The following is a 10,445-nucleotide window of genomic DNA, read 5'->3' on the forward strand; positions in this document are numbered from 1 at the left end:
CTTGTGTGCTACCTTTAAACCTTCAAAATTACCACATGTTTTGTGTTTTGTTTTTAGCTCATGAGGAAGTATTAAGTTCTTTATTGTCCTTTCATGACTTCATACCGAGACTAGCATGCATAATGTGCCGGTCCATAATATTGCAAAAAGAGCAAGGCGCTGGGTGACCGTCCCAAACAAAATATAAAATAAAACAAATAAACAAACACTGCTCCGCACATTATGTACTGGAGAGATCCTAAATAATGGTGTGCATTGGAGAACTACATGGGAGCCGCTCTTGAGGTTACTATATGAAGGAATGATAAATCATTTAATTCCAGTCGTTGACATAGACATGCATACCTCTCAAAAAATATATTTTCAACACTCCTATTGCATTTGAAATGAAAAGCTCTAGCACATGAGCAATCTTACTTCCCTCTGCGCAGGGCCAGTCTCTTACTTTTATGTTGAGTCACCATCTATTCTTCGAGCACCTTCTTGAAAGCATAGCTGTCATTCTTAGTTTAATGTGCTTGTCCCGGAATAAGATTATTTGTGGTATAACTGTGATGCTTGAATCTTTCGATATTTTTACTTCTAGTCTTCCCTTGAACTTCAGAAGTGCCCCGACATTTATGTTTTGCTCCACAAATAGGGAAAGCGAGATACCACTTTATCATATCATATTATGAACATTGCAATCCTGTAGATACTTATGTTTCATGTTGCTTATTATTGTGTTGGTATCTTTTCATAGCTTGCATAAGTGTTGAGTAGCCTTAGTTGCATGCTTCTTATTATGAATTGCCTAGGCATGTGATCATGTAATGAGAATATATACATCATATGAAGCAAATAGGTTCGTGAAAGTTTCTTTTATCGCACTCAGTTGTCACTGAATTGCTTGAGGACAAGCAATAAGCTAAGCTTGGGGGAGTTGATACGTCCAAAATGTATCTACTTTTCCGAACACTTTTGTTGTTGTTTGCCCTCTATATTGTGTGTTTTGAATACAACTAACGCGGACTAACACTGTTTTCAGCAGAATTGCTGTGCTGTCTCGTTTTTGTGCAGAAATTCAACTTTCAGGTAAATTCCCGAAAAATATTGCAAAATCCATATTTCACCCGAAAACTCACGGAGCCAGAAGACGAGACGGGGGGGGGGGGGGCCACGAGGGGCCCACACCTGCACTAGGCGCAGGCCAGGCTTGGCCGCGCCTAGGGGTGGTCTGGCCGCCTCGGCCACCCCCTCGACCTCTCCTTCGCACTATAAGAAGCTCCTGACATGAAAATACCGGGGTTTTGACGTTTTTCCAGAAAGAGTTCCGTTCCTCCGCCGCCACCAGAAACCCCAATCCGGGACCAGAAACTCAGTTCTGGTACCCTGCCAGGACGGAGATTTGGAGGAGACCATCGCCATCGCCATCACCGACAGCTCTCCGTCAACCATCCATGATTCCCCCATCCATGTGTGAGTAATTCCCCGTTGTAGGCTGTAGGGAATGGTAGGGATTGGATGGTCATATAATAGCTATAAGATTGTTATGGGCATAGTGCCTAGTATCCGTTGTTAGTATTTTTGACATTGTTGCAACTTGCTATGCTTAATGCTTGTCACTTTAGGCCCGAGTGTCATGATCTCAGATCTGAACATGTTATTGATTCATGATGATAATTATTGTTTTTGATCATATCTGCAAGTTGTATACACATATTGTTGTTTGGAACCCGAGGCCCGAAAGTGAAAGAAATTGGGATAACCGGAGGGGATGGCTATGATGTAAGGATCACGTGTGTTCACGGAGTGTTAATGCTTTGCTCCGGTACTCTATTAAAAGGAGTACCTTAATTACCAGTAGTTTCTCTCGAGGTCCCACTGCAACGGGCTGGTAGGACAAAAGATGTCGTGCAAGTTTCTCATTGCGAGCACGCACGACTAAATAGAAACACACGCATACGAAAATACGGTGGTGCACTCGGGTGCACCATACCCTGTTATGAAAAAACATTCGAAAATCCATATTTAAATGTGTCAAAAAATTGAAATAATTCACGCACATACATGTCACCATGCTACTTACTCGTGTAAATTTTCAAAAAAAAGTTCGAATTTTTCTGACCTACACAAAAAAGAGAAGATAGATTTTCGCTATATTGTGAATAGTACGTGTATACTGCTATATTGTGAACAGTACATCTTGTTATTTTTGTGTAGGCTATGCAACTAAAAATTTTGGTTCCCGATTTGACGTACGCATATCTGCATACATTTCCTACCAATTTAATTTACGACACATTTTTTTGGTAAATTTCTGACGTGTTTTCAATATAGGGTGCGCGCGCACCTGAGAGCCAAAAGTGCGCGTCACACACGCATATGGTTATCTTATACTAGGATGCTTATATCATTATTACTTGCAATGCCTATGTCTTGCTATTATATGGACTCTCTCATTCATGCAGCGCGTTCATCCATCCCTATGCCTACCGTATTTTAATCTTGTTGTCTACTGCAATCATCGTTACTTCTTTTTTATTCTATTACTGATGTTACTTCAGTACTACCACTACTATAAAACTGTTACTACTGATAAACTGTTGCGAGCAAGTCTATTTTCAGGTGCAGGTGAATTGACAACTCATCTGTTAAAGGTTATAAATATTTTGGCTCCCCTTGTGTCGAATCAATAAATTTGGGTTTTACTTCCCTCGAAGACTGTTGCGACCCCCTATACTTGTGAGTCATCACCTAACAGACGATGATGAGGACAACGAAGAGGCCGTCGGCGTGGGATCTGGAGCACCAGTCGCCGGATCTCAACGATGATGAGGCCATCCAGCTAGCTATTGACTAGATTGAGCTCGACCAGCTCGCCCAGTGGGATGTCCTCGCCTTCCAGCTTCGCGAGTCTACGCTGGCGTAGGGGATGCCAGTGACACCTCTGTGATTCCAGAGCGTGAGGCACGCGTCCCATCGACTTCTCCTCTCGTGGTGTGGCATCTGGGCCAAAGCCATCGGTGTTGGCTACCCTCTCTCCTCCTCCTCCTCCTCTTGTGCCGCCGGTATACCGTCTGGCAGCCGTTGGCGATGCATATGCCATGGGAGATGACGGAGGTCATCGACCTCACCGGACACTACTAGACACTAAGTACATTTCCTTATGTTTTTAGGTTGTCCTATGTTTTTCTGTGTCAACTATATATCTCTAGCAGTGATTTTTTTAAAAAAAACTACGTCGAGTCGCTCGAACACCCCACACGCAAAAGATAATTCATAGGCTGACGATTATTTTCGACGTTCACGGCTCAACTCAAACAAACACACTGCCCCGGTCACTTTTGCATCCATTTTACGTCGGGTGATAGAGCGTGCTTTTCCGGCGCTCTGCAGACTGCAGATCGTGGGTCTCTCTTTTCCAGAACGTGGGACCCGCACGGGGCTACACCATGAACCGTGTGCTCACAGGGAGCGGGGTCCACTGGAGAGCGGTGCATGTGCACCAGCCGCTGCTAGGAGCCGGTGTGCCTTCCCCACCAAGCTCATCATTAAATTTAAATTTCAAACGGACTGGTCGGACTTCTAGAGGTGACGTCATCGAAGTCTCCTCCTGCGGCACGGCAGGAGCCGGCTCGCTCCATTCCCCTTCCTCCCCACCCCGGGTCTCGCTTCACCTAGCCGTAGCGACACACACATCATGATCACACGCGCACGCCACGCCATGCCTCCCACCATGCTCGCGCCGGTGCCGACGAGGCCGCGCTCCAACCTCCACCGCCGCCGGAGAGGGGCGGCTGCCCTGCTCCCGGGCCAGATCGTGACGGCGGCGGCGGCGGCGGGGGCGAAGCGGCCCGCGGAGTCCTCCACATCGGCTTCCTCCTCCTTCCGCAGTGTGGTCGTCTCCACCACCTCCTCCGCCGCCCTCGACGCGCAGCGCCCCGACAAGAGGCCCCGGCGCCAGGACGCGGACGCGGCCGAGGCGCGCCCCGCGGCCTCCGAGTGCTCCGAGATCATCGGCGGCGGCGCGAGGCCGCGCCCCGCGCCCGCGGAGGTCGAGGCCTCCGAGTCGTCCTGCCTCGGCTCCGTCCTCGAGTCCGACCTCGCCTGCCCCGAGCACCTCGCCGACGACGCTGACACCACGGACTACTCCTCGGCCTGCTGCGAGCTCACGCAGTCCGACGCGGAGGAGGAGGTCCTCAGCGCCCCCAGCCCCGGCGACGCGTTCGACTCCCTCACCCCCCTCATCGACCTCACCTCCCCTTACTCCTCCGACGACGACGACGCCGACGAGGATGACGACGACGACGCCGCGCCCTCCCTCACCTTCTCCTACTTCCTCGACTACGCCCAGCAATTCGTCCCCTGCCCGCACCCCAAGTCACACGCCGTCCCCGACGCCGCCATGCCAGAGGTGAGCGGTTCCGCACAGTTCTCCCTCAAATTTGGTGGAAATTGAGCCGCTCTGCAAGCGTTCCATCCCGATCAGGTGCCTTGTTTGTGGCAGGGGAAGCGGTTCGAGGACCTGGACGACGAGGAGAGCTACGAGCAGTTCCGGCTGCGCGAACGGCGCGGAGTGATGGCGTGCGACTACGGCGAGGTGTACGGCTCCATGGCAGGCGACCATGGCCGCGACGTCCTGATGCAGCGCGCTGTCATGGTGAACTGGATCATGGAGGTAAGCGTATGCCACTCCTCATGTGATCTGCATTGTACATCTATATCGCGATTCTACTTTAGATCAATTTGAGTTTGCGGTGGAAGCCGCATTGCAGGATCAGTCATGCCTTGGTATTGTGCTGGTAATATCCATGTAGTAGCTGTAGTAATGTAGATTCAGTATCGATTCAGCCGTTGAATGATATCTGTTCTAAAAGCACTGAAGTTGTGTGGCTGCATTAGTAGGCTCATCTGTGGTGTAATTTTTGTGTTGGGCGAGTTCAGGCAGCAGATCTAGCATTGTACTTGCTTAAATTCTGCAGGGGAAAGTTGCCTACTATCGAAGATTTTGTCGTACGTACAACATTCTGATGAGTAGATTGCTCGGCACACATTGTTCGTTGAGCAGAGTGATCCCCATATTGTTTTTCGAAACTGTTATAGCAATGTGAGCACTTGCATATTACGAGTCTGGTGACTTTACTCTGGTCATTAATTTTCAGGATATTTAGGCATAGCGTTTGTTTTGACATTTTCACATTCAGTGTTTGAAAAGAATTTGAAAAATATCTCGTTCGGTTATGCCGCAAAGCTATCCAGTAAACTCATTGCCGTATGGAATTCATCTCTACTAGGAAGCACATTGTAGCAATTAGGATGCCTGCATCATAACTATCTAGATATGCAACTCTTTGAGTAGATTGCTCAACATACATTGTTCGTTGATCAGAGTGATCCCCATATTGTTTTCGAAACTGTTTGTAGCAATGTAAGCACTTGCATTACGAGTCTGGTCACTAATCTTGAGGATGTTTCAGCATGGCGTTTGTTTTGACATTCAGTGGTTGAAAAGGAATGGATAAATTTCTCATTCAGTTATGCTGCAAAGTTACCCAGTAAATTATTTGTGACTTCATAGCCGTATGGCCTTCATGTCTAGGAAGCACATTATAGAAATTAGGATACCTGCATCATGCCTATCTAGATATGCATCTGTTGAGTACATTGTCAGTATATGCCCCTTTTGTTCCCTTCCATGCAATTCTAAGCTTATGTACGCATTTGATATTTGCATTAAGAATAGAGAGTACTTCTGGGAATTCAGTCAGCAGACTATGCACCATGTTTTCCACCTGAAGATTTAGATATGCAAATAGATATTAAAATGAAAAGAATCTTGTAATGTTTCAAATAAAATTTCAACTGCAACTCGCAAAAAACAATACTAACTGTTTCGCATGAATTTGTAGTATGTGGATTTGAGAGAGCTGCAGCCAGAGACATGTTTCATGGGAGTTGGACTGATGGACCGCTTCTTGACACGTGGATACGTAGAGGGCACTAGGAATCTGCAGTTGCTGGGTATCGCCTGCGTCACTCTGGCTACCCGCATCGAAGAGAACCAACCATACAATAGGTATCGAGTCCCCTTGTATTAGAAGTTCATTCTGTTTCAGTAAATTTTGTGAATGGTATATTTTCTCATGCCCCCTTTCAGTATGAGTACTACTGCAGGTTGTTGTTATATGGTTTGAGATGGCCTCGTTTGAACGTTTGAATCCTCTAAGTTGTGGATCGCTAGATCAAACTTTCTGTGTACTTTCCTATTCTATCCTCAGACGTTTGTAGTACAATATTGTCAAATTCTACTTAACCTCTTCTATGATGCGTTTTCTCTCCTGTTTGCTAGAGCTCATTAGAATATAACTTAACTGGGCATGTGATAGACCTTAGCAAGTTCTTAGGGCATGCCTTTATCTTGTGTTGATAACTGTCATTGGTTTACCGGGTAACGAATCCCATGTGACAAGAAAATAGCTCATACATAGTGGCTAGTACTTGAAATTTTGTTACTATTTATCTACTTACATTAGGAAATGTTGATGAGTTGTGACTTAGAAAATAGCCCAAGTGATTGGTGAGAGCCACCTGATTGAAGAGTTCCATCTACTTTTACCCAAGTAATCCTATTGAATCAATTTCTGGTTTTAACATGCTTACATTACTCTGCAGGAGAAGTTAAATACTTTTTGTGGTTTTTGTTGAAGCTTTTTCTTAGCTTGAATGCAAGTGAACCTTTTCTTCTTCTTGACCACGTCTGAAGGAAAAAAAAAAGTGACGCACAGCGCTAAGCAGAAAAAGTAGAGTAGCTCAGAATAGCACGACCCATTCTTCTTTAGCAGTCCAATTCTTTACAATGCACTGCAGAATCATTGAGTGAATTATCTCTGGGATCAACATTTATTTCCTGATCATTGTCTCTGTCCAGGAATCTCACAATGTTATCTCTTTCAGCATCATGCAGAACACTTTCACGGTAGGGATCAACATGTACAGCCGAAGTGAGGTCGTCGCCATGGAGTGGCTGGTTCAGGAGGTCCTCGACTTCCAATGCTATGTCACGACAGTCCACCATTTCCTCTGGTAAGACGCGCTTCCTCCATCCTTGCTTATGCCATTCTCGGGCAACTGAGAAGCTAACAGTTCACTTCTGCAAATTTTGTAGGTTCTATCTGAAGGCTGCAAAAGCAGACGACAAAGTGAAGGATTTGGCAAAACACCTGGCTTTCCTCTCCCTTCTGGACCATAGGCACCTCTCCTACTGGCCCTCCACCGTGGCCGCATCGGTGGTAGCCCTTGCTTGCCTTGCCACAAACAAGGACTCCTCCTGTAGGGAGGTAATGGAGGTATGTACTGAACTCCTCCACCGACGCTATACATTTCCCTTGTGTCTGCTACACGTCCGAATTCTGATAATACGTACTGATCCTGGCAAAGACCAGAAACGCCTAACCGATCGCTATTCGCGTAATGCAGACTCACATGAGGAACAAGGACGACGATCTGCCTGAATGTTTAATGGTTTGTTCCCTCCCTCAAATTATGTACATTTGCACCATTAACTGAATTGTGCGCTTCACCGTTTACAGAAATTGATGTAACTGATATTAATATATTTCCTTTATCGAAAAAAACTAACATCCGTTGTGCTATGCGATCTTTTCCTGCAGAGTCTCGAGTGGATGGTAAACTATGCTTCGTGATACACAGGGCTCCCAGGTTGAACATTCGGTTCTAATCTTCTGCTGATCAACACAGTGTAGCGCAGTCGTTTAGCAACAACACAAGTGTACATGCCACTAGTTTACACAGCAGGATAAAGTAAAAGGGGGACACGGTCTCGTGTTTATCGCCGTAAAGAGGAAGATCGTCAATGCAGAATTTGATACTGGGCTTGTGACTGTGGGACAACTGTTGTTGTCGTCTGTCTTTGCATAGTCAGTTAGCACTTTAGGAAATTTAAGTATAGACGTTGTATTTCTTGACTGCCTTTTCTCTTGGATCTGATATCTTGTTTAATGAATCAACGGCTTGGTACAAAGTGGTTTTGTTCAATGTAGTTTACAACTGGTTTACTCGTATTTGGCTATTTGCCAGTTATGATCATGATCATGCCTCGTGGGTGAGAAGTTCTCATAGCAGGTACATGGCATCGACGAAATAATGTCCTTGAGTCAGATGAGAACTAGGCAGAGGCCTAGTGGTACACTGGTTGGGTCACAATGGTGCATCCCTGCTCACCGGAGTTCTAAATTCTAATCCTATCAGGATCTAATTTCTGGCATCTCACCTGGGTGGGCTTCTTCTATAATAAAAATATTCCACCAAGGGCTAGTCCTGGCTGGTCTCTTTTCTTTGATATCCTCAAATCATTTGTGTTTTTATATCCCACAGAGCCATTTGCCGATTCATATCTAACTTGTGCACTCGAATGTCAGAAATACTCCATATAGCACTGATATTCAAGCTTTAGGATTGTGCTATGTTGCCCAAAAATTTATGTTTAAGTAAAATAAATCCCAAGAATATTTGTTTCTGAAACCCTCCTCCCACTTTTGTGGTTCCTTGATGTTTAGTCTAAAACAATGAAATCATAACATGTCATTGAACGAATTTGATGTGCCTGATTGGAAGATTGACAAAGGAAGTGTCATTTTGAGTAAATGTCAGCTCGTTCATTTGTTAAAGGCCAACAAGATGAATGGACATTCCAGGTTGCTTCCATCACCCGATCCAACATCCCGGAAATGATGATATGTGAGTTGCTCATCGAAACATACCATGATAACTATAAAGCTTCCAGAAGAAAACTTCTAGAAATCAACATATCACGCACGAGCTGCCAATCGATTGTTCAATCCAAGAAAAACATGCAAACATGTTTGACCAAGAAAAGAAAACAAATAAACGAGCGATTCCAAAGGTAAAATATAAACTCTAGAATTTTCACGAGCTCTAAGATTGACAATCGTGTACTCTAGAAATCTTTGTTAAGATATTTGATAGAAAATGCGCATTAGATTTCTCCGCCAAGATATTGATGGTACTAAAATAGACATGACACATGTGTATGCGCTACTACCGGTCTAAGTGACACATTGCTATGGGGTTGCATCCAATTTTTGTATTTTTCCGCTAGGAATCAATCTATTGAATTATCTTTCCGAAAGGGAATGTATCAAAAGTAAACAACTGATGTTACTTTCATTGTAAAATAATGTTTAAATTTGGTGGAGATATATTTTCAGGATAGATGTTAGAATTGTATAACAAAATTACGAATTTCGGTAGCTAGATCTAGGTTTATGCGGTTATTTTTCTAAGTGTAATAGAAAACTATAGTCGATATGATTTTATATTGGATAAGCAAGCTAATATCCAATGCGAGCGTAGTGATGTAGATTAATAACCTTCTCGTCGATAAAACATGTATTTATTTATTAGGTTTCTCTACGTAATACTCCCTCCGATCCAAAATATAAGACGTTAAAGGTTTCTCCCGACCAGGTGAAAAACAAGAAAAATTACATCACAACACTTCTAAGTTTGAATTGCTATCTTCCTCGATCCCAGCGTCGTCATCCTCAATCCCGATCCCGGCGAGCACCTCCGCCCAAACACCCTACCAGCACCCACGTGCGCGTGTCACCCAGCAGCCGAGTCGATCCACCCACGCACGCGTGGCCAAATCAGTATGCTCGCGCGCGTCACCGGAATGATCCCCCGCGCATGTCCTGGGCAGCAGCTTGGGAGGAGCACCTCGTGAGCTTCTCTTCCCCATCCAACGAGCAGATCGCCGGTGATCTACATCGACAACACCTCACCGGCTTCTCCTCGTCGCCGTCCCAGTAGCAGGACATCTTTTTTGATCTCATACAGATAAAAGTAGATGGATGAATAATTATACTCCAAGATGACACTAGATGGAGTATAAACCATGTTGCAAATGAAATGTTTTCAAGATGGATGGAAAGTAAAATGTCTTCATCTTGTGTATTCATGTGTGAATTCAGTCAAGCATCACGAGCAAATTGTCAACATATTTTAATGTCTCACCATGATAGGGCATGGCCATGTGTCGTTGCACCAGCGACTGATGTGTTCCCGCTGCCGCTGCTCCGATCCTCCATGTGCACGCGCCACACTGGTTGCACTTCAGGATCTGTTATTGGGCTGCTTGATAAGCCTATGTTTAACAGAAAAATGGAAGTTCAGTACAGTAGCAGGACATCTTTTTTGATCTCATACAGATAAAAGTAGATGGATGAATAATTATACTCCAAGATGACACTAGATGGAGTATAAACCATGCCGCGAATGAAATGTTTCCAAGATGGATGGAAAGTAAAATGTCTTCATCTTGTGTATTCATGTGTGAATTCAGTCAAGCATCACGAGCAAATTGTCAACATATTTTAATGTCTCACCATGATAGGGCATGGCCACGTGTCATTGCACCAGCG

The 10,445-nt window shown here is 44.9% G+C and overlaps 1 protein-coding gene across 1 annotated transcript; it reads left to right on the forward strand.

The window, feature by feature from the left end:
• The first annotated feature begins 3,706 nt into the window (after positions 1-3,706).
• Positions 3,707-7,935, forward strand: LOC124696781 (cyclin-SDS-like). Its single transcript, XM_047229456.1, has 7 exons — positions 3,707-4,408; positions 4,496-4,660; positions 5,892-6,058; positions 6,937-7,065; positions 7,148-7,336; positions 7,455-7,503; positions 7,653-7,935. Exons 1-7 carry the CDS (start codon positions 3,707-3,709, stop codon positions 7,683-7,685), a joined length of 1,434 nt encoding a protein of 477 aa, XP_047085412.1. The 3' UTR covers positions 7,686-7,935.
• Positions 7,936-10,445: the final 2,510 nt, after the last annotated feature.

This window comes from Lolium rigidum, chromosome 3 (genome assembly GCF_022539505.1).
Source record: "Lolium rigidum isolate FL_2022 chromosome 3, APGP_CSIRO_Lrig_0.1, whole genome shotgun sequence".
NCBI classification, from domain to species: domain Eukaryota; kingdom Viridiplantae; phylum Streptophyta; class Magnoliopsida; order Poales; family Poaceae; genus Lolium; species Lolium rigidum.

Excerpts from the sequence above, each read along its gene's own strand:
- LOC124696781 (XM_047229456.1), top strand. The coding sequence starts at position 3,707 with ATGCCTCCCACCATGCTCGCGCCGGTGCCGACGAGGCCGCGCTCCAAC. Across the intron at positions 4,661-5,891 it reads TGGTGAACTGGATCATGGAG|TATGTGGATTTGAGAGAGCT; the intron begins GTAAGCGTATGC and ends ATGAATTTGTAG. Across the intron at positions 6,059-6,936 it reads GAGAACCAACCATACAATAG|CATCATGCAGAACACTTTCA; the intron begins GTATCGAGTCCC and ends TATCTCTTTCAG.